The sequence below is a fragment of the Pollicipes pollicipes genome, unplaced genomic scaffold, assembly GCF_011947565.3.
Source record: "Pollicipes pollicipes isolate AB1234 unplaced genomic scaffold, Ppol_2.1 Scaffold_3447;HRSCAF=4054_pilon_pilon_pilon, whole genome shotgun sequence".
Lineage (NCBI taxonomy): Eukaryota > Metazoa > Arthropoda > Thecostraca > Pollicipedomorpha > Pollicipedidae > Pollicipes > Pollicipes pollicipes.
The window spans coordinates 13,927,154-13,947,053 of NW_023596297.1; the positions used below are offsets into that span (position 1 = coordinate 13,927,154).

General features: G+C 61.9%; 1 protein-coding gene across 1 annotated transcript in view; it reads left to right on the forward strand.

The window, feature by feature from the left end:
• Positions 1-19,458, forward strand: part of LOC119092163 (ubiquitin carboxyl-terminal hydrolase 24) — a 35,558-nt gene extending 16,100 nt beyond the window's left edge. The window contains exons 22-49 of the mRNA XM_037215139.1: positions 203-330; positions 963-1,083; positions 1,479-1,641; positions 2,126-2,281; positions 2,642-2,802; positions 3,492-3,618; positions 4,122-4,313; positions 4,678-4,804; positions 5,689-5,797; positions 6,245-6,405; positions 6,659-6,786; positions 7,232-7,367; positions 8,031-8,169; positions 8,380-8,499; positions 9,182-9,396; positions 9,783-9,937; positions 10,363-10,507; positions 10,875-10,986; positions 11,257-11,352; positions 12,224-12,313; positions 12,829-12,911; positions 13,368-13,467; positions 14,072-14,146; positions 14,583-14,771; positions 14,874-15,011; positions 15,740-15,896; positions 18,152-18,414; positions 19,039-19,458. Of these exons, the coding sequence (XP_037071034.1) occupies positions 203-330; positions 963-1,083; positions 1,479-1,641; positions 2,126-2,281; positions 2,642-2,802; positions 3,492-3,618; positions 4,122-4,313; positions 4,678-4,804; positions 5,689-5,797; positions 6,245-6,405; positions 6,659-6,786; positions 7,232-7,367; positions 8,031-8,169; positions 8,380-8,499; positions 9,182-9,396; positions 9,783-9,937; positions 10,363-10,507; positions 10,875-10,986; positions 11,257-11,352; positions 12,224-12,313; positions 12,829-12,911; positions 13,368-13,467; positions 14,072-14,146; positions 14,583-14,771; positions 14,874-15,011; positions 15,740-15,896; positions 18,152-18,414; positions 19,039-19,122 (3,870 nt within the window). The 3' untranslated portion in view covers positions 19,123-19,458. The remainder of the gene's footprint in view (positions 1-202; positions 331-962; positions 1,084-1,478; positions 1,642-2,125; positions 2,282-2,641; positions 2,803-3,491; positions 3,619-4,121; positions 4,314-4,677; positions 4,805-5,688; positions 5,798-6,244; positions 6,406-6,658; positions 6,787-7,231; positions 7,368-8,030; positions 8,170-8,379; positions 8,500-9,181; positions 9,397-9,782; positions 9,938-10,362; positions 10,508-10,874; positions 10,987-11,256; positions 11,353-12,223; positions 12,314-12,828; positions 12,912-13,367; positions 13,468-14,071; positions 14,147-14,582; positions 14,772-14,873; positions 15,012-15,739; positions 15,897-18,151; positions 18,415-19,038) is intronic.
• Positions 19,459-19,900: the final 442 nt, after the last annotated feature.

The following is a 19,900-nucleotide window of genomic DNA, read 5'->3' on the forward strand; positions in this document are numbered from 1 at the left end:
TTCGCAGACGTACTGCTGCCTGGTATGAACTAAATCGGTGTGCTGTTTGCCTCTGGACCAGTAGCGTCACTTCCCCTGTACCTGAGCGGATCGGCCGCTGTGCCAGCTTCCGCGCTGCCCTGGCACCGAACTGCAGCCGCTGCCCTGTGCCCGGCTGCTGCTGCCCGCACGGATTGACCCGGTCGCCGGCGCGCCTCGACAGGTGCTGTCCGGCAAGCTGATGCCGTGCCGGAGCGAGGGCGGCGCGGCCGAGGCGGCGCGCTCGTTCTGCCGCGCCTTCCTCGAGCAGGGCGGCCTCACCGAGCTGATCGCTGTGCTGCGGCGCGAGCCGCCCGCCGGCGACGACCAGTGGCTGGTGCAGCAGCACGTGTACCTGCTGACCCTGCAGATCGCCAGGTCAGAGGGGTCACCGGCGGGAGGGGGCGGATGGCCGCCGCTGGCGCGGACCTGCCTCGATGGACACGGCGCTGTGTCGTACGTGGGATCATTATGAACTGACTGGTCTCGTGGTGGTTATGGGGAGGTCATTTCCGTTGGGGTGGAAGTACACGGAGTGGAAGGATGGCCAGATTTCTTCATGATTAGGTATTCACCAAACGGCCACCAAGAAACCCGGCTGTCCTTCCTGACATGTGTGGGGTGCATGCACCTTGGCCTTCATGAAGGATCAGGGAAAGGATTTTGGTGGTAACCACAACCGATCGAGCCAGGGCTTTGTTTGGCTGTGAAGTAAGCTGTCGTCGCCGTCATAGTTCGCTCTGTTCAGAGCTCCGGCTGGGCGCCCGCCTGCAACCCTCCCTCATCCATTAGCGCGTACGCCGATCCGACTGAGACGGTAGTGCTGTGCTGGTGCTGTGTCGCCGCCCGCACTCTCGCCGGAACGAATCAGCCCGCCAGCGTTCGCCGCCAGCGCTCGCCGTCCGGCGGTGTTCGGCCGTGACCGGGCGCGTCGCCGCCGGCAGGTACCTGCTGTGTGACCGGCCCGACCTCAGCCCGGCCCAGCCGGCGGCCGGCTCCAAGCCGACGCCGGCCAAGAAGTCGGCGCTGGACGCGACGGCCGCCGTCTGCATCGACACCGTGCATGTGAGGGCCCGGCGGCGGCGCCGGCGGAGAATCTGCCCAGTTCCTCGACGCGGCCGATGTGTGCGCCCGTGGTAGATGTGGCAGCTTCCGAGGGCCGGGCGGACGCTCGGCGCTGTGGTATTATTTGTTGTAAGATGGTCTGCGGTAGACGCGGTGTTTGCTGTCTCCAAAGCTGGTCATGGTGGAGAAACCGGAACTGCACTATCGCCTTGTGGCAGTCATGTACTAGCGTTGCAGTGTCATGCGCTAATTGTAGTGGAAAACCGGAGACACCGGTCTCACCGCGTCTCCAGACCACCGCTCTGTCGCGGGCGTAGCGTTTCATCGGCAATGGCACGAGCGGGCTCCGCCGTGGCGTCGGGGCGCGTCCGTGACCGTGCGTGTCCGTGCCGCAGAGTCTGTCGGCGGGCGAGTTCAACGACACGGTGTCGTGCCTGCTGCGGCTGGCCTGGGCGGCGGCCGCCGGTCGGCTGGCGCAGGGCACGGCCGTGGCGGTGCGCGACAAACGCTCGCCGGTCGAGTTCTACCTGGACGAGCGGCGACGGCAGAGCAGCACCGGTGAGCGCGGACGGAGGGCAGCGGAGACGGAGGAGGGGCGCCGGTCAGCCATAGCAGGGAAGGCGTGCTGGCAGTGGACGGAGGGGGGGGGGGGGTTGGAAGAGGGGCTGCGGGGTGAAGGGCTGAGTGGGGAGGAGGAAGAGAGGGTGGCCAGGGACGAGTGATGGTCAAAGGGAACAGCGCAGGGACTGAGGTCAGTGCCTGGAACTGTGGATGATCCATCGCAAAACTCCGCTGGGAGGTGACTGTCCGAATGCGCCTGCGCTTGCGCTTGTGGTCATCCCTCTTCACTTTGATATGGCATGAATCCCAAAAAGACCGTATCGTGCTGTCGTTCGGCCGTGGCGGCAGCAGCCCGGCCCGCCTCTTGCCCTGGCTGATATGGTATTATTCCCAAGTAGACCATATGGCGTCGTTGCTTGGCCGTGGTGGCGGCAGCCCTGCCCGCCTCTCGCCCCGGCTGACGGCGCTCTGTGGCCGCCAGGCTCCACCACCAGCAGCGCCAGCGAGAGCGACAGCGGCGGCCTGCACGCGGGCCTGTGCGCCCGCCAGACGGAGCTGGCCGACAGTGACGCGCTGGTGGCCCGGCTGGCGCTCCAGCTGATGCTCGCCTGTCTGCAGAAGCGGCCCCAGGCGCTCGGTACGCACTGCCGGCGGGCGGCGCGACGCTCGGTCTCGGTCTGTCGCTCCCGCTGTGTTGAGTCGGTCGCTGTGCAGGGCTCTGCTGTGACTCGCTCCGCTGCTGTGGTTTCGTGGCCGCTGTTTGGCCTCGACCTGCTGTTGTGTTGTGCAGAAATCTTTCGTTTCTCTGTGAGCCTGCTCGAGCTGTGTGGCGACTCCTGCTGTCCAGGCTCCAGCTGGGACGTCTCGTTCCTCTGCGTTGACCTCGCCACCGTCTGCACTTGCCTCCGGCGTGCGGACTGCCGTACGCTGCCGTTGTCCGCCGTGCTGTGCAGACTCGCTCCCTCTCTCTGCTGACCCGCCGGCCGTCCGCGCGCAGGGTGCGTGTACGGCCTGTCGTACGTGCGCGAGTGTATCGTCGACATCCTGCTGGGCTCGCCGTCGGCGGACGTGCGCCAGGTGATGGCCGACCAGCTGCTGCTGCTCAGCCAGCTGACGGCGCCCGACGTGGCTCCGTCGCCGCGCGACTTCCTCACCCAGGTCAGTCCCCGGCGTCGCTCTGGCCGGTCGGCCCGCAGACGGCGGGTGGGGCTCACGCGAGCGGATCACGGGGAGGGAGACGGCTCGGCGGGCGGGTAGCACTCACTCAGCCAGTGTTTCACTGGCTCGCACCCACGCTCGCAGTCAAAAGTCACTGCGCTCCGAATTTCTCCGCGATGACTACTTGCGTCAGAGTTCCGAGGTCTTGTAGATATTCTGGGTGGTATTGCTTCATCTGTTTTTTTTTTGTATGCTTGCAATCGCCTAACATTTTGCCTGATGTTATGTGTGCAAAGTTGTAAAGATTGATGTCGCCTGTCCGTTATTTTGGGAGGTTGTTGTCGTTATTGGGGCGTTACGACGCCCTCAGCATCTGAGGCTTTATGGCGTCGCTTGCCTCTCATCCTGACGTGAAGAGCAGGAACCGCGTGGAATCGGACCCCGTACCTCCGGTTTCCCACATGTGCAGCTCAACCACTGCACTATCAATACTGCTATCGAAGCAGGGAGAGGGGTGAGGACCAGACGCAGCACACTCACTACGCAGGTGTGCGAGGTGCTCACACAATCTCCCATAGCCCATACTGAGTGCCTGTCGTTGCCGCCGAGGCTCGCCGCCCAGTGACCCCTGCCCAGCTGGGTGTACCACGCTGTCCCTGCTGAGCGTGCGGCACCACCCGCGTCGCCAGGTGGTGCTGAAGACGCGCGTGCCGCTCTGGGTTCCGTCCGGCTCGTCGCGGGCCGGCAGCCAGCGCCTGCTGCTGCAGTCGGCGCAGTACTTCGGCCTGCGCGCGCACCTGCTGACGGCGCTCACAGGTACGGCGGCGGCGGCGGCGCGGGGTCTCCAGACCACCGGTCTCCAGACCCGGCGGCATCGGGTCAGCTCCGGTAGAGGCCAAAGGTGTCGGAGCCGGGCATTGTGTGTGAACGGCGAGAGACATACCGGGGGGGGGGGGGAGGGGGGATTCGGTAGTCTGAGGCGCACCCGTGTGTGTGTGTGGAGGGGGGGGGGGGGGGGGCTGCACGGCTGGTGCGCGGGTCGGCTTCTGCTGACGGGACCTGTCGCAGTAGCCCGCAACCAGACCTGGCCCTCGGTCCCTGGAAAGGATCCGACCGTATAGTTTGTAACAGCTCGTAATGAAACTGGCCGCGTTGCGATCTGTCAGGACGGCTAGCCTGCAGCCGCTGACCGGACCCGCCTCTGGGAGAGCGGGGTCTGACGCCTGACGCGCAGGTAGTGACCGGACCCGCTTGTTATCGATGCCTGTCGTTAGCCTGACCTGCTCTGACCTGACCTGCCCTGACGCGTGACCCCCCAGCGGCCGACCAGGCCCGCCTGTCGGTGAGCGTGGTCTCGATGATCGAGGACGAGACGGGCTGGCTGCAGAACTTCAGCCCGGCGCCGGCGTACGACGGCGCGGCCGGCGCCGCCGACGACGTCCTCCTGGCCGGCCACCTGGACCTGGTGCGCGCGCTCGTCACCTGCCAGGGCGCCAGCCGGCCCGGCGTCGGTACGTCACCTGTCACGGCCGCTTGGGGACTGGGTGGAGCTGCACGGCGAGGGCGCGATGGGCGGTGGTCGCGTCGCGCAGTCGGTGGTTGCGGACTTGTGCCTTTGGAATATTCGTGTTTTGGAGGGGGGGGGGGGGTGGGGGGTGGGGGTGGAGAAATGTGCTAGTAAGGACTGCGGCGGCTACCTGATGTGAATAGCCATTAAAAGTGGTCGCTTTTGATCCTCTCACGCGTGTGTGTGTGAGTGCAGCAGCACGGGCTCTTGATTTCGGACTTGTCCGTGATTACGGATGCCCGTGTGGCCGGCTCGCCCGTCACCCGTCGGCGTCGCCGTCGCCGTGACCTGCTCCGGGCGGGCTCCAGGTCAGACGCTGATCAGCACGCTGCTGGACGACTTCCTGTTCCCGGCGTCGCGGCGGCAGGGCTCCGACTGCTCGCCGGTCTCGCTGCCCCGCTGCCAGGGCGCCTCCTCGCGCACGGCCGCTTACAGGTGGGACGGCACGCGGACGTAGGATACCGGCGGGGGCGTCGCGTCCGGGCCCTCTGCCATGTGTTGCAGGCAGACAGGAGCCCCGCTTACGTAGCAAATTGATAATGTTGCCAGATATGCACCAAAATGCGTCTGTTTAAGTTTTCCCTGGTGTCATCTGATTGTCAGCGTGACGCTCTTACTGGCCTCCTTTACCGATATTTGAAGGGCTTAACAAAAGCACGTACTCGTTGCATGGTGGAAAACTTGCATTTTGCTTGTCCCTTGCTCCAACGCCGCCCGCATGCAACGCCCGGGAATCACGAGGGTACTTAAAAAGATGCTGCACGATGTGCTTGTAAGGTCACCCACGTGCCTGAGCGCCATTGAGTGCGCGCATGGGGCAGCTTGGCCGTCTGCCAGGACGGCCCAGCGGCCATATCTGGAACGAAAAGGTGCCTATTTAAAGAACCTTTCTTTGAACGTGTCAAGCTTCTAAAGCCATCAAAGTGAGTTGAAAGGCGCGCCTTTGAGTACACATCGCTTGATACCATCTTCGCATTCTGGTGGATGATATAAAAGCAATTCTCTTCTGGCATCTTAGTGATTTTCACTTTTGGAACAGTTCTGTTCGTATCTGGGTAACCCTATATCTGCCTTTGCTAAACATATATGTGGACAGGATAGGGCAGCCTTTCCATAGCCCTTCAACCCGATTTGTGTACCTGACAGAATAGTGAAAAGCCAAAACAGTAATCACTTGCTGTGCGTGTTTTGCACGGGTGCAGTGTGGTGGCATTGTCGGCTGGCCTGCTCCGCTGCACCACGCTGGCGTCTGCTGCCTGTGCCTGGACTGTGGCACGTGACATTGTCCCGTGACGCTGGTTGTGTGTCGTGCGGCGCAGGCTGCTGGTGGAGCTGTGCCGCGACTGCCGGGAGAACCTGGAGCTCGTCTGCGACCAGCTGGTCAGCCGACACCACACGTTCGACGGGGAGCTCTCCAAGGAGTTCGAGGTGAGCGCTGTCGGCGGCTGTCGGTGGCTGTCGGCCCTGAATGGCGATCGGACATGTCGGGATGATGCGTTCCGTTCCGTCGACTCACGTGACAAAAGGGCTACGGACGGAGAGCGTGTCCAGGATTGATTTGGGCTGCATGTCGTGACTTCAGATATCAAAACGTAAGTCATAATCCTCTTAGCAACATAATGTACGTGGTTTGGTCCCCGTCATTTTCACCTGGTGTGAACGCATTGGACGGAAAGAGCAGGAGTCCTGTTCCGGCGACGCTACCTGTGACGTCACGGGTAGCTACCTCTGACAACTTGCAGCTTGCTTGCCAGTGACGGACGAGTCTGCGTTGAGCGACGCCACAGTGCGCCTGTCACCGCGGGCTCCCGCGCCCGAGCCGTGTCAGCCCCGCACACCAATACTGACCGCGCTCTGCCCGTCCGCCGCCGGCAGTACGCGCCGCCGCTGGACAGCCGGGCTGCCTGCAACTACGTGGGCCTCCGCAACGCCGGGGCCACCTGCTACATGAACTCGGTGCTGCAGCAGCTGTACATGGTGCCGGGCCTGCGCGAGGCCGTGCTGGGCGTGCAGGATGACCAGGTGACCGAGGACAGGTGAGCACGCCGCGGCCGGTCCGCCGCCGCCGCTCGCTACCGGAGCGACGGCCGAAAACGTCGGCTGGTACGCAGGCAGTCAGTGGTGAGGCACCGACCACCGTCTCAGCACGGCATCCTGTGGTGGCATGCGACTTGAATAGCAGCATGACTGGAGCGTGGGCGAGCGGTCTATGAGCGGTTTGGAGGCGGCCGTTCGAAGCTGGACTGTTCGCACGCCGCTCCGTCTCATGTGCCGCCCTCTTCATTATAGCGAGCTGTGTCAGCTGCAGATGGTGTTCGGCCACCTGCTGGAGCTGAAGCTGCAGTACTTCTCGCCGGAGCGCTTCTGGACCGTGTTCAAGCTGCGAGGACAGCCCATCAACGTCCGCGAACAGCAGGGTCAGTGTGCCGCACCCCACGGCCGGGGTCGTGCTGCACGTAAGAGCAGAGTTAGTCCGCGCAGGACAACAGCTCACCGTTCAGCTCACACCAAACAGCGGGTCTACTTTGCATCCATCGATAGCAGTCGTTCCGCTCCCAACGAGGCGGTCAGCCGACAGTGAGGAGTCGGCTATGTTCCTCGCCACCACGGGCCGCTCGGAGCTAGCTTCAGTGTATGGGGCGCTGGAACGCTAATCAGTTGTCAGTTGGACGCCGTCGTCGAAGCTGTCGTCGCCCGGACTTCTCCCGTCCTGTCCTAGTCTTGCGTCTAAATGAGTGACGTCACATTGAAAGGCCCAACCATTCTGAGCAGTATCCGCACCGCTTCGCCTAACGGCGGCGGGCCCGACCGGGTCCCCCGTGCCGGCCTTGTTCTTTGACCGTGCCCTGCTACCGCCGACAGACGCGTACGAGTTCTTCACCCATCTGCTGGACCAGGTGGACGAGCAATTGCGCCGCATCCAGCGCGAGCCCGTCTTCCAGCAGGTGTTCGAAGGCACCTTCTGCGACCAGAAGATCTGCCAGGACTGCCCGCACAGGTCTGGGCTGCGGTGCAGGCCGTGTGTTGAGGGGTGTGGGGGAAAGGGGCCGCCTGAGAGGAGGACTTGAGATCATGTGTGAGGATGCCAGGTCTGGGCTGCAGTGCAGGCCGTGCGTTGAGGGGTGTTGGGGAACGGGGCCGCCTGAGAGGAGGGCCGGGATCATGTGTGTGGATGCCAGCCGGTTTGGGTGGAGTGCAGATAAGGATTCGTGTCGCCTAATCAGAGGTAAAAGTTTTGCGGCTGGAGCATGGATAAGCACACGGCGGGTCAGTAAGTTACGCACCGCCAGGTCTTTGTTATGCTCGTCAGGTTTGGTTGATTTTGTCAGCCGTGTCGTTTTGGTGCTGCTTCCAGCAGCATTCCTGTCGTTTGATCACTCACTGAAGTGACCCAGTCATAGGCGGAACAGGGTTATTATTACGTGTCTTCCGCGGGTCAGGCGCCACCTGGGCCAGTGGAATGTGAGGGACTGTAATACTTCCAGCGCCGCCTGGATTTAAACACTCCGGGGGCTCTGAGCTCGGGGCTCGGAGCTCGGAGCTCGGAGCTCGGAGCTCGGAGCTCGGAGTTCGGGGCTCGGGGCTCGGGATTCGACCCCGGGCGTTCCGTGCCGCGACTCACCGGCGCGTGCCTGACGGAGCTGTGCGCCGGCGGCCGCAGGTACGAGCGCGAGGAAACGTTCAACGCGCTCAACCTGGCCGTCAAGTCGGGCTCGCTGCAGGAGTCGCTGCAGCAGTTCGTCCGCGAGGAGATCATGGACGGAGACAACTCCTACTTCTGCGACAAGTGCGGCAAGAAGGTACGTGGCGCCGGCGCGCGGTGCGGGCGTCGGGGACGCCGCGGCTCGTGTGGCTCTGGCGCGACTGGCGTGCTGCTCGGTCTTCCCATCGGCTAGGCGTTCGACGTCACGTTCAGTCCTGCGATGGCGGTGGAGACGCTGGTGTGCTCGGCGAGGAGGTCTGCAGAGCCGTCCGTCCTCTGCCGCTCACTCGCCGTCCCCTGCCGGCAGCGGGAGGCTGTGAAGCGGACGCTGATCAAGTCGCTGCCGCCGGTGCTAGTCATACAGCTGAAGCGGTTCGGTTACGACTGGCTGGCCGGGCACTCGATCAAGTTCGACGGCTTCTTCCAGGTCTGGTGGCGTCCAGTGCTCGCGCGCAAGGGATCAGTGTGGGCGCGTTGGGCGTGAGGAGGGGTGATTGGGCTCTCCGGTCATCGGGCATTGATGAACCTGAACCTGTTGATCGAATGTAACCGGAAGTTCATTCGAAAAGTTGAAGCCACAAAGTTGTCTCGTTGTGTCACCCAATTATTCTCCATACAAACTGAACACCTGTGCTGAGAAAATATTAGAATGGTGGTGCCTTCCGTAGCTGTGCGCTTGTTTTCTTTCCGACACCAGTACAGCACTCTCAAGTGGCGTCAAAAATAGTGTTATATGTACGGAATTGGATCTAACGCGCAGAAGTTTGTCGTCATTGTTGGACTCCGCAGGAAGTGTTGAACCTTCTCAACTGATGTTTGTGTGTGACCAAAACTTTGGTTTCGTTTCAAATATTCCTTTTAAAAGCTCGCAATATACCGCATGAGTGCGCGATTGCGTGTGATGACCGGTTGCAGTGTCGGTAGACGGTGATCCGATGCATCGCTAGGTCCACTGTCGATGTGGCACAGCCGCTGTCTTATTTGTGCACTCCGCACCGACGTGAGGCGTCGGAATGTCCAATGTCCTGTGTTTGGATGTCCGATGTCCGACCGGACAGCAGGCGTCAGCGAGAGAGCGGAGCGCGCCTGACCCTCCCCGCGCGCCGCAGTTCCCGTTCACGCTGGACATGGGGCCGTACACGGAGGAGGGCGTGACGGCGGCCCAGGCGCCGCCAGCGCCCCTGGCGGCCGGCGCCGGAGACGCGCTCCGCCAGCGTATCAGCCTGCAGACGCCGGTGCCGGTGCTGTACGAGCTGGTGGGCGTGGTGGTGCACAGCGGCCAGGCCAGCGCCGGACACTACTACAGCTACGTCAAGGATCGGAGGTGCGAGACTGGTCTGTCCGGCCTGGGAGACCGGTTCGGGAGGACATGACGTCGCCTTGCGGGTGGCCCGCCTGCGCCGAGCGTGTTCGATGTGGGCGTGCGAGCCAGAGCGGGCTGTGGTTGGACTGGACGTCAACTGGTCAAACTGGTGTATCCCTGAGCCTCAGTGGTTTGCTCAGCTGACGGATCGAGCGAGATCGAGTTTCGAGCCAGGCGCAACGTTGTTCATGTAAGAGAAGTTGCTTTATTGCCGTAAAAATCACATTTCTAGGCTGACTGAGTGGGCGGCTTGGCCACGACTAGAGACGATGGGTTTGAATGTGCCTGATGACCAGGGTTTCTCTGCTGCTGCGTCGGGTGTAATGAGGCCATGTGTCCTTCGCCAGAGGGTCGTCGCTGTCAAACCCCAACAAGGGCAACTGGTACAAGTTCAACGACACCACCATCGAGCCGGTCGACATGTCGGAGGAGTTCCTGGAGCAGGAGTGCTTCGGTGGCACCTACAAGGTCAAGGTCTCCGACACCGTCCAATCCAAGTGGGGTACGTACTCAGTCTCGTTCTCGGTGACCACATCACCCGTGTTTGCGATGGTTTATGGAATCTTTACGTGATGATGGCACTATGCGTGACGATTGTCTAAGTGGCCGGGGCTGATACGGCAGCGTTACGACAAAACGACACAGTGATCGTCGATGCGGCGGTCCGTGTGTCTGATATGACGCGACCAGTGCACCTGCTCGCCCTATGGTGAGACTGCTCTGGCGCGTTCATTTCCGGCGCTCATTGAGCACCGCGCCTCCGCGCTCGCCCCGTCGACGCCGGTCCGTCCGGCGTCGATGCCGACGGGCGGGTCGCGTCGACATCGACGGTCAACATCGCCGTGCCGACGCGTCGTTCCCGTAGCACCGACGGGTCCGTGCGGGGGTCGGGCCGTCCTGACGCGCCGCCGCCGTCCGACCGCGCAGGCCCGTCCGAGGCGCTGCCGGAGACTCGGCTACGCTACTGGAACGGCTACATGCTCTTCTACGAGCAGGTCAACGACCGGCTCAAGACGCCGCGCACGCCGCGCAAGAGCATGTCGGCCAGCCGCGTGTCGCACCGCCAGAGCAGGTCAGGGCAGGGCAGCGCAGGTGCGGGCTAGCCCAGGACGCGCGGAGGTCAGGCCAGACGGGATCCGGTTGTAGATGCCAAGCAAAGGCAGGCGCCACAAGGCACGGCAGGTGGGAAGGGTATCGTGCAATGTTAACATAGTTGCGTTTGTGCAGGGATTTAGAGAGCGGAGGAGGGAGAGAGGTGACTGTGCCAGAGTCACCGCTGCCGAACCCCGATACCGGTCACCGTTGTCTTGTCCGCTGCCCGTCACCGCTGTCTGTTACCACTGTCGTGTCCGTTGTGCCCTGCCGCCCGTCACCGCTGCCGGTCAGCTCTGACCTTCACCGCCGCCGCGCCCCGCTGACGGTCTGCTGTGGGCCGACAGCCGGTCCGTGAGCCGCCGGAACGAGGACAGCCTGTGCCAGCTGACGGAGCTGGTGCAGCAGGGCGACGCCAGCGACCTCTTCCCCGACCACATGCCGTCGGCCGTACACCAGGTCAGGGCAGGGGCGGGGTGGGGCAGAACAGGGCAGGGCAGGGCGGGGCGGAGCAGGGCAGGGATTGTCACTGTTGACGCGTCACTTGTAAACAGGTTCGGAGCCATAGTTTGAATACGCTCGGGCATGTTCGGCCTAACTCTTCGGCGTATTGAGTCCTCGGTAATCGTGGGCCAGTTGGAGATTTGCTGTGGCGTAGAGTGTGGATTTGTTATGGGGTAGCGATGCGTGGACGGTGCAGTTTTATTTATGTTGAGCTCCGCCTCTCAGGTTGTGCGGGACACGAACCTCAAGTTCATGCAGAACAGGGAGATCTATAGCGACGAGTACTTCAACTTCGTGTACGATCTCGTCAACTGCAACATGGTGAGTCGCGGGATGCTTTCTCAATATCGGTCGTGCTGTTTTGGTTCCCCAGCATGTCCCATCGCTCCACCATTCCTTTGACAAGTGGGCCTATGCGTGTTATTGTACATCTCAGTAGCCTGAGCCTCCTACCATTCGAACTCTACTGATTGCCGAGCTGTCGTGGTGTCGCTTTTCCCTTCCATAGTAGGGCCTGCTGTGTGTGGCACCATTGTGGGGAGACTGGGCGACATGCCCGCTCCAATTATGTGAGACCCCCCCCCCGCCAATGTTGCCTCCAGAATGCACGTTTTTTCTGTTTTCACGTGCAAATATAATTTTCAGGTCGGGCTGTCTTGTCCAGATTCCAGCTTGACACCCCTTCTTCAATCATGATGTGCCCTTCCCCCCCCCCCCCCTTTCTCCCACCCACTGTAAGAGTCATGGTAACACCCATGGGCCCTCCGGCCGCATTGCATAGAATGAGGACGCGTCCCTGACTTCCCGCTACCCGCTGTCCGCGCAGGTGTATGCGTATGTGTGTCTCGCCCCTGTTCGGGGCACTGGGGACCGGTGTCTCGGGTTGTACTCCATGCGACCATCTCCCTGTGTGCCCCATTTGACCGCCTTTGCTGCCGGACTGGAGACGGAAGCATGGAGGTTCGCCTCCGACCTGCTGCCCTGTATTACCGTCTCGCTCCGCCCAGAGGGGAGACCCGTTTGTAACGGTCTTCGGTACCGGACCGTCCGGCTCTCTCCAGGCGATTGGAGAGCTGGCTGCGTCTGTCGGACCGGTCTGGCCGTCAGCCTGCTCCTCGGGCTGCCCGGCTGCAGGCTGGGAGATCCGTCTGCGGCCGCCTCCGCCTGACCGCCCTGTCCTCCCTCCGTCCAGGGGAGCGGCGACGCCTCGCTGGCGGTGCCGTCCCTGCGGCTGGCGGTACACTTCCTGCTGCACACGTACCTGCGCGCGCGCCGCCGCCGCCCGGCCGAGACGCAGCGCTGGCTGGGCGCCGCGCGCCTGCTGGCCGACAGCCGGCCAGAGGCGGCCGCCTGGCTGCTGCACTACCTGGGCGGCGGCGACGGACAGCGCGACTTCAGGTGTGGCCGCGGAGCGGCGCTGGGAGCGCAGTGCGCTGATGCGGTGCACGGACGCGGTCCGTGCCCGTGGCGCGGTGCTGTTTGGCGGTGATGATGTGCCAGGGTACACCGTCGTCGCCCGTGTGTGTGGTTCTGTTACGTCGCCGGGACGGGCTTGGTGGGGCGCTGTTTGACCACCCAATCGTCGCGCTACAAACCGCCTCACCGTCTTCTGGACAGCCGTGGCTGGAAAACGGCACACTCCGTTTGGACACGTAGATATAGAGTCGGGCTGTTGATTGCCGGTGGGCTCGGTTTTCGGACGCCGGATATTTCGGTGGCCATAAGACGTCAGTCGACGCGTGATTTGCGCCGCTACGTCGCGTGTCTGGGTAGTTGCGCGGCGATTGGTGGCGGCAGGGACGTTCATGGCATGTTCACTCCAGGACAAACGTGCCTCACTGCATGGAGCGAGCGTTTGAGCGCAGCGGAATAGCCGCTCGGTGAGCATCTGTACGTGTCTGTGTGACCCTCGCGAATATGCCCATCTGAGCTGGCACCACTTGCCACAGTTCCCTGAGTATATGGGATTGGGTCTCGCTTCCCAACGTCATCGCCGTCGACCGTCGTTCTTGGAGGCCGCATGTAATCCGTGTCCTAGTCTGAGGTCGACAGCAGTGTATGACTGCAATGCCGCCCATGGTAGTCCAGTAAATTTCCTGGATGGAGTTTTCCCATACAACGACGACGACTCCATGACCACTCTCATGGCATGCACTCCCGCCATTATGTTCTTTGTAAGCATCACAGCGGTTACTGGCGGCCGTCTGAGTCGGTGTTCCCGGCGGCGCTCACGACGGCGCGTTGTCCGGTCACCAGCGGCCGTCACTACCGGCCGCTGGTGCCGGCCGCTGGTGACGGCCGGGGACCCGCCGCGCTGACACGGCTGTCGGCGACAGGCCGTTCCTGTTGGTGTGCGACAACGCGGCCGTGCGCTCCGACTTCACCCAGCTGATCCTGATCGGCGTGCGGGCGCACTTCCATCACGGCGGCACCACGGTGAGGCGCCGCCGCTCGCTCGAGTCCTAGTGTCACGATGTCGCACGTCCTTTTCAGCGGCTGGAAGGGATAAGTTAAACAGATGGTGACATGCGATGAATTTGCGTACCATGAATGCATGGATGTCATGTGTGAGAGTTCTGTGGGACGCTCAAACATGATCGTGGTTGGGCATTGCGAACAAAAGCGAGAAATTGCGCAGATATATGCCTGGTGCATCGGGGTGTTTCGCTCAGGCTGGCTTCTTATGAAAGCATGGTCTCGTCGCTGAAATGATTGCTCGTATGATAAGCTGCGTGAGTTTGGTCAAATGAGAATGAAATTAAAGTTGAAATAAGCATGTATGTCAAGAAGTGCGAATAAGCATGACATTATTGTTTATAGAACCAAAGTTTCATCTCAAGAAGTGGTGAAAAAGGACCAGAACTTTGCATCGGAACGCTTGAAGGTGTCGGCTGACAATGCCGCTCGGCTGGAACACCAGCTAGCAGGCGGCACGTTCCCCTGCCGGCTGGTGCGCTCGTGGCTCCGGTCCGCGCCATTGAGCGTCGCTGCCTTCTGCCGCAGGAGGACGAGGGCATCCGGACTCTGCTCGGCTCCCTAGTGGAAAAAGCACTTCCCCGACAGCATCCGCACGTGCTCCCAGTACTTCTCACTGCTCTCCGACTATGCCAGTCTGGTGAGTGCCCGCCGCCGCCGCAGCAAACGTGTGGACGTCCGGCGACGGCGTCTGTGGAACCCGCTGAACACAGCCGGTCTGGTCCAGCCTGCGTGTCTGCCAGGCGTTTCCGCTGTGTTTGGGTCGGATGTCGTTTCGCATTGGCGCCGTTTTCCTGCAAACGCTCGTCGCCAGAGCATGTCGCTGCTGCATCGAGCTGTCGCACAGAAGTCATTTGCTCATCTTTTCGGCGTCGTGAGAGGGCCGTGCTCGAAGCCATGGACTCGAGCCTGCCGGTGTGGGTGGCACGTCTAGTGCTACAGCCGGGCCTTCTGTCTGCTTGGGCCAGTCCAAGCTGGTGCGCCATGACCTCTGAGTTCCGACCGTGTTGTGGCAGTCGGTCAGTGTCGGTATAGTCGACCTTGTTCCACGTCACGGCGCGTTCGGCCGCCCGCAGGGCCCGGCCCAGTGCGACCACGTGCTGTCGCTGAACACGCTGCCGCGGCTGGTGTTGCTACTGCTGGGGCCGGTGGGCTCCTCGCCGCGCTGGACCGTCTCGCAGACCCGCCAGCTGGGCGACCTGCACACGCTGGCCGCCCAGCTGGTGCTCAGCTGTGTGCCGGCGGAGACCGACGCGCCCGAGGCGGTGGCGGCGGCGGCTGAGGCCGAGGACGAGGCCGCGCAGCCGGCGGCCGCGGAGTCGCCGCCGCCGCCGGCCGCCGCCGCCCGCCAGCTGCTGTACGGCGAGCGGGCCGACGACTACGTGCGCGAGGTGATCACGGCCCTGCGCGAGCCCAGCTGGCAGCCGGACCGGGTGGTGCGCATGCTGGTGCGAGCCAGCCGTGGCCAGCGTCAGTTCAGCATCCGGCTCACCACCGCGCTTATGGTACGTTATGACGTCAACACACGTCCAATTCACCAACCCGCTAGTGGTGTCTTCTGATGTTAGACGTCCCGCTCACCAACCCGCTAGTGGTGCGTGGCACGTGTTGTTTAGCTGTACACTGGTGCAGCAGGTGTGTGGTGCTGTGCTAGCCCGGCAGCTCCCTAACGCCCAGGTCGTCATGCTCAGAGCTCTGTGTGTGGCAGCAGCCGTGATCGGCATGTGCCCGTTGAAGTTCACTGGTGTGTGCTGCTGCCAACGGTGGACAACCGAAATATTTCAGTGGGCCGTCGGGCCCGAACCAGACCCCATCGGAGTCGTTAGCGAGGCGTCGTATTTCCGCGTGATTGAGAACCGTGCATGCCCGTGCGCTCTCCATCTTGCTCCCGACACGCCGTGGGGTGTCTGCTCTCCATGCTCTTCCTCCTCGCCCGCCCTCTGCCCTCTTTTTCTGGCACTGATTCGCTGCGCGCTGTCCATTCGGTCCTCATCCCGCGGCTCTGACTTCGTTATCTTATGAGTTATCTGCCTTTCCGTCCCCGGCCATGACTCTCCGTGCTTGTCAGCCCTCTGCCTTGGTGCAGCCAACTTTGCTCCCCACCTGGCCCTGGCCCAGACCCGCCGTGATCGGTCGGCCACCTGCCGTCCCGTCCCCGGCTGTCACCCGTCGTGTTACGTCTTGGTCGCGCTCGTCTGGCGCCGGGCCTGACCCGTCGCGCGCCGCCCGCCAGCGGAGCTTCGGCTCCATCCCGTGCAACGAGCTGCGCCACCTGAGCCAGACGCTGGCCGAGCTGGTGGCGCTGGAGGACTCGTGCCAGACGGAGCGGCTCGACATCATCCTGGACGGCGTGCCCGGGGAGGGCGCCGACGCCGTCGAGGGCATGCTCGGTACGCTGGTGTCGGAGGAGCGCTCCGGCTGCCGGAGTGGCGGTGTGGCTCAGTTTGGCAGGTGTAGCGCGGGAAGGGCCGGCTGGTGTACAGTCACAGCAAAAATAAAGTCCCTTCGCGCTCCAGTGCGCCTTGTTTGTCAGAGGTCAGTCCTGAAACCTTAGACTGTAACGCAGCACAAAGATGCTGTGCGGAATAGTCCTGATCCAGGCACAAGCCCTCGGCAGCCACCAGGTGCGAGGGGTGGTTATCGTTAACCGGCCCATTCGTTCCATGACGTAATAGTGAAACTCGACCGGAATCTAAGCAATCAGAAGAGGCGGCTGTGCTGTCGTTTCTGCCGTATGTCAGGCAAGTGGGTGGCACTCATCCATTGAATTCATCATCTTTTTCAATGTCCTAAACCTTTTGGTTGGATAAATTTGTGGGATCAACGCCCACGCTGAGTGGTGCTTGTTGCGTGAGTACTTTCACCATCATTCGATCGCGCACCTCCCTGATCAACGGTGAAATTTTACGGCGACAGCTCAGCTTAAGCGTACAGCAGCGTGTGGCACCCCCCGTCCTCCCCGAGGGCCAGACCCTATGACGTCAACTGACCCATACTGCACCCGCTGCCACCGGCCACGTTCCACGCCATGCCAGTCATGGCAAATAATAAGCGCGTTAAGCGACTCGAACCCTCCCCGCCACCAGCAAGTGAGCCGGATTGCAGGCGCCCTAACCAACTGAGCTACTAGAACGAACCGCGGAGTGGGAGAAAAATGTCGGTTGTTATTTTTGTGGTCATGCTTCCGCATGTGGGGAAAAAACATAAGCACCTTCAGAATGACAAAACGACAGAACAAGAAAGCATAACAAAACCAGGTGACCCATTTGTGTGTTGAGATTGTGTCGGACTTTCTTGTGGAAGAATGGCTAGACCAGTCTTCAAATCTTTGTATGTGTTGTTTTCTAATTTGGTAGCATTGAAATGCTATTAACACGGCTAGACGTGGAATTTAGTTGGCTAGAACCAAATTTCAGATGCATCTCACGTCTAAGCCTCCTGAGTACGCCAGTGATGCTCTATGTTTTCAATTTAGGCCGCCTGTTTCTGTCCAAGGCGTCGCACCTCGCCAAAATGTTTCCAATGTATTTTCAAAAAATTGCATCGTGGCGGTCTAATCGTATTTTCCAACTTCCCCAACTTTTCTTTTCCTCAAGGGTCTTGCCCCCAGTTTAGGACGTGCCAAGCGTAGCGGTACGTTAAGCTTCCACCTTAAAATTCCGCCAGGAGTTGCCAGATCGAATGGCGGTGTCATGGCCCACGTAACGGCACCACTTAGCGTGGGCGCTGATCCCAGGAATTTGTCCAGTCAAAAGGTGAGAACAAATACGCTAAAAGAACTGAAATGCCGCAGCGATTCCTTGGTTTTTATTTTGTACGTATTGCCGAATTAAGGTCAAATGACGATGTATGCGCCACCCGCGTGCCTGACAGGTGACAGAATGGAGCGCACAGCAACCTCTCCGCCTCGCTTCGATGCCGGTCGAGTTTCACTATTGCGTCATGGAGTGAAGGGGCCGGTTATCAATGATTCCATCCCTCTGGCCTGTCGGCTGCCGAGGGCTTGCGCCTGGATCAGGACTGTTCTGGATAGAGCAGCTTTGTGATGCGTCACAGTCTAAGGTTTCAGGACTGACCTCTGAGGAATTAAGCGCGCTGGAGCGTCAAGTGATTTTATGTTCGCTGTTATCGTACCGGTCAAGATCTGTTGAAAAGTTTGCGATGTATGTGAGTGCTATTGTGCTTAGTTGCAGCTGGAGATTACGACGTCCTAGGCGGAAAGTCTGAATATGTAGACACATCGAGTAGGGGGTCAATAAATTGTCGGTTAGGTCTTTGCTTAAGATAAGAAGAGGCTGTATAATTACGTTGCTGACGGATGCAGTGGAGAGCTGGACCACTTTGAGTATGGCACATTTTGAAAACGCGACTCCTAATTATGACTGCTGTGCTGCTGTAACAACTTCCCTGTCGTGGGCGTATAACGCCTCATCAGCGGATTACCCTTCGGTTACATCGAATCACACCCAGTAGTACACCACCAGTACACCCCCAGTAGGCTCTCCCACAGGGTAAGCCACGCGCGTCGCCAGGTGTGCCTGTGCCTGGCTCATCAGCAGCTGTCCCGCCGCCGGCCGCCGCTCTGATCCCCTCCCCCGCCGCTCGCCACCCGCTCTGACCCCTCCCCCTCGCGTGACGCCCTCAGGCATGATCCGGCTGACGAGCGGCGCCAACTCGCGGCGCGCCTACCAGTGCATCAAGTTCCTGGTGGCAGTGGCGGCGCGCGCCGACGCTCTGAAGCGGCGCCTGCTCTCGGCCACGCAGCGCTGGCTCTGGGCCATCAGCTGGCTGCGGGAGCAGATGTCGCAGCAGGCCGGCGGCTGGGAGCCGCCCGAGCAGTCGGCCGTCGACGCCACCAGCAACGACGACTCGTCCGGACGCATGTTCCGGCGCACCACCAGCGCCCAGGTGAGGAGGCGCGCGGAGCTGGGAGGGGTGCGGAGGGAGAACTGGGGCTGGGGTTGGGAGGGGTGCGGAGCGAGAGTTGAGGGTGGGGCTTGGGGGAGTTGCTAATGGAGAGTTGAGTGCGAGGCTGGAGGGGTGCAGAGGAGAGCTGAAAGCGAGGCTGTAAGGGTGCGGGGTAGCCGAAGCGGGCGCTGGTGAGCCGTGACGAGGGACTGAGTCAGCACGGAGTAGGGATGGGGACGGGCCACTGGCGGAGCTGAGGGCTGGTTCCTGGGGGTGGGGGAGCAAAGCTGTCCGCTGGTGGAGACTACCCACTAATGGCTCAGCGTGAGGACAGGGGGAAGGTGACGACCAGAAATCCCTGTTTAAACACTTGACGTGTTGTGCGAGGCCGAGGTATCGATTTTGGAATCTATGTGGTGTGGACTATCGTACCCCTGCAAAAAGATCCGTTAATTGCAACGCGCGTAAAGAGTTGGTTGTAATGGCTGATGCACAGCACTAAAATCTGCACAAGTGTCAACTGCGCATGGTTATTATCTCAACTTCCCATGCCATTATGCACCCCTCTTTGTTGTCATGGGTGTGCGAGATCTAACACCACACTTGTTCGTTTCCCATCGCCAGATGACTCTGGACGAGTGCTCCCGGCTGTTCACCGTCGAAGACGCGGAGATGGATGTGGCATCTGGCGGCTGGGAGCCCAACTAGAGCTGCGGCGTCGCTCCAAGGGAGGACGCCAATGTGGACCGGGCCGCCCAGCCCGCCTACGCGCCACTGGGGCTGCGGCAGCCCCTGTCGGTCGCGATGATACGTGTATGCTCGCAACGTGTGCCTTGCTGCTCGGGTTATTGTGCGCTGGACAACACTGCCCCGTGAAGACTGCCCCGGCGCGGCAGGCGTTCCGCGCCGTCGCCCCTGGCTCGATGAGGCGGACCCGGCCCGCGGCGCCCCGACACAGTCTCCTGAGGCCGGATGGGCCACGCCTCGCGGCGCTGCTGGCCGCCGGACGGCGGACTCGCCGCGTACATATCAGCCGCTCGAGTCGGCCGCGGGCGGGGGGGTGGGGGCACCGGACAATCGCGTCCGCCGGCCGCTGGGCCCGCTCCGGACCGGACCGGAGCCGGCCGGCAGGGCTGAGCTGCGGCCGCGGCTGCGTCGGTTCCAGGCGCTCGCCGGGACCGCCGGCCGCCGCGCCGTGTTCTCTCGCCGGCTGGCAGCGGCCGACGAGGAGCGGCCGCGGGGGACGGTGGCTTGCGATGTGGGCGGGTGGGCGCCCGGCGGCGCGGCCGGCTCGCTGGGCCCAGTTTTAGCGGTCCGCCGCCGCATCCCGCGCCGGGGAGCGTTGGGGCCCGGACGTTTTTACAAACGGAGGTACAATCCCGGTGCCATGTTTTGAAGATGGTGATCGTGTTTGTTGTTGCGCGGCTTGTGATCAGTCCTGGGCACCCGACATAGTTTGGACTGCGAAATTCTCTCGCACTGTTGG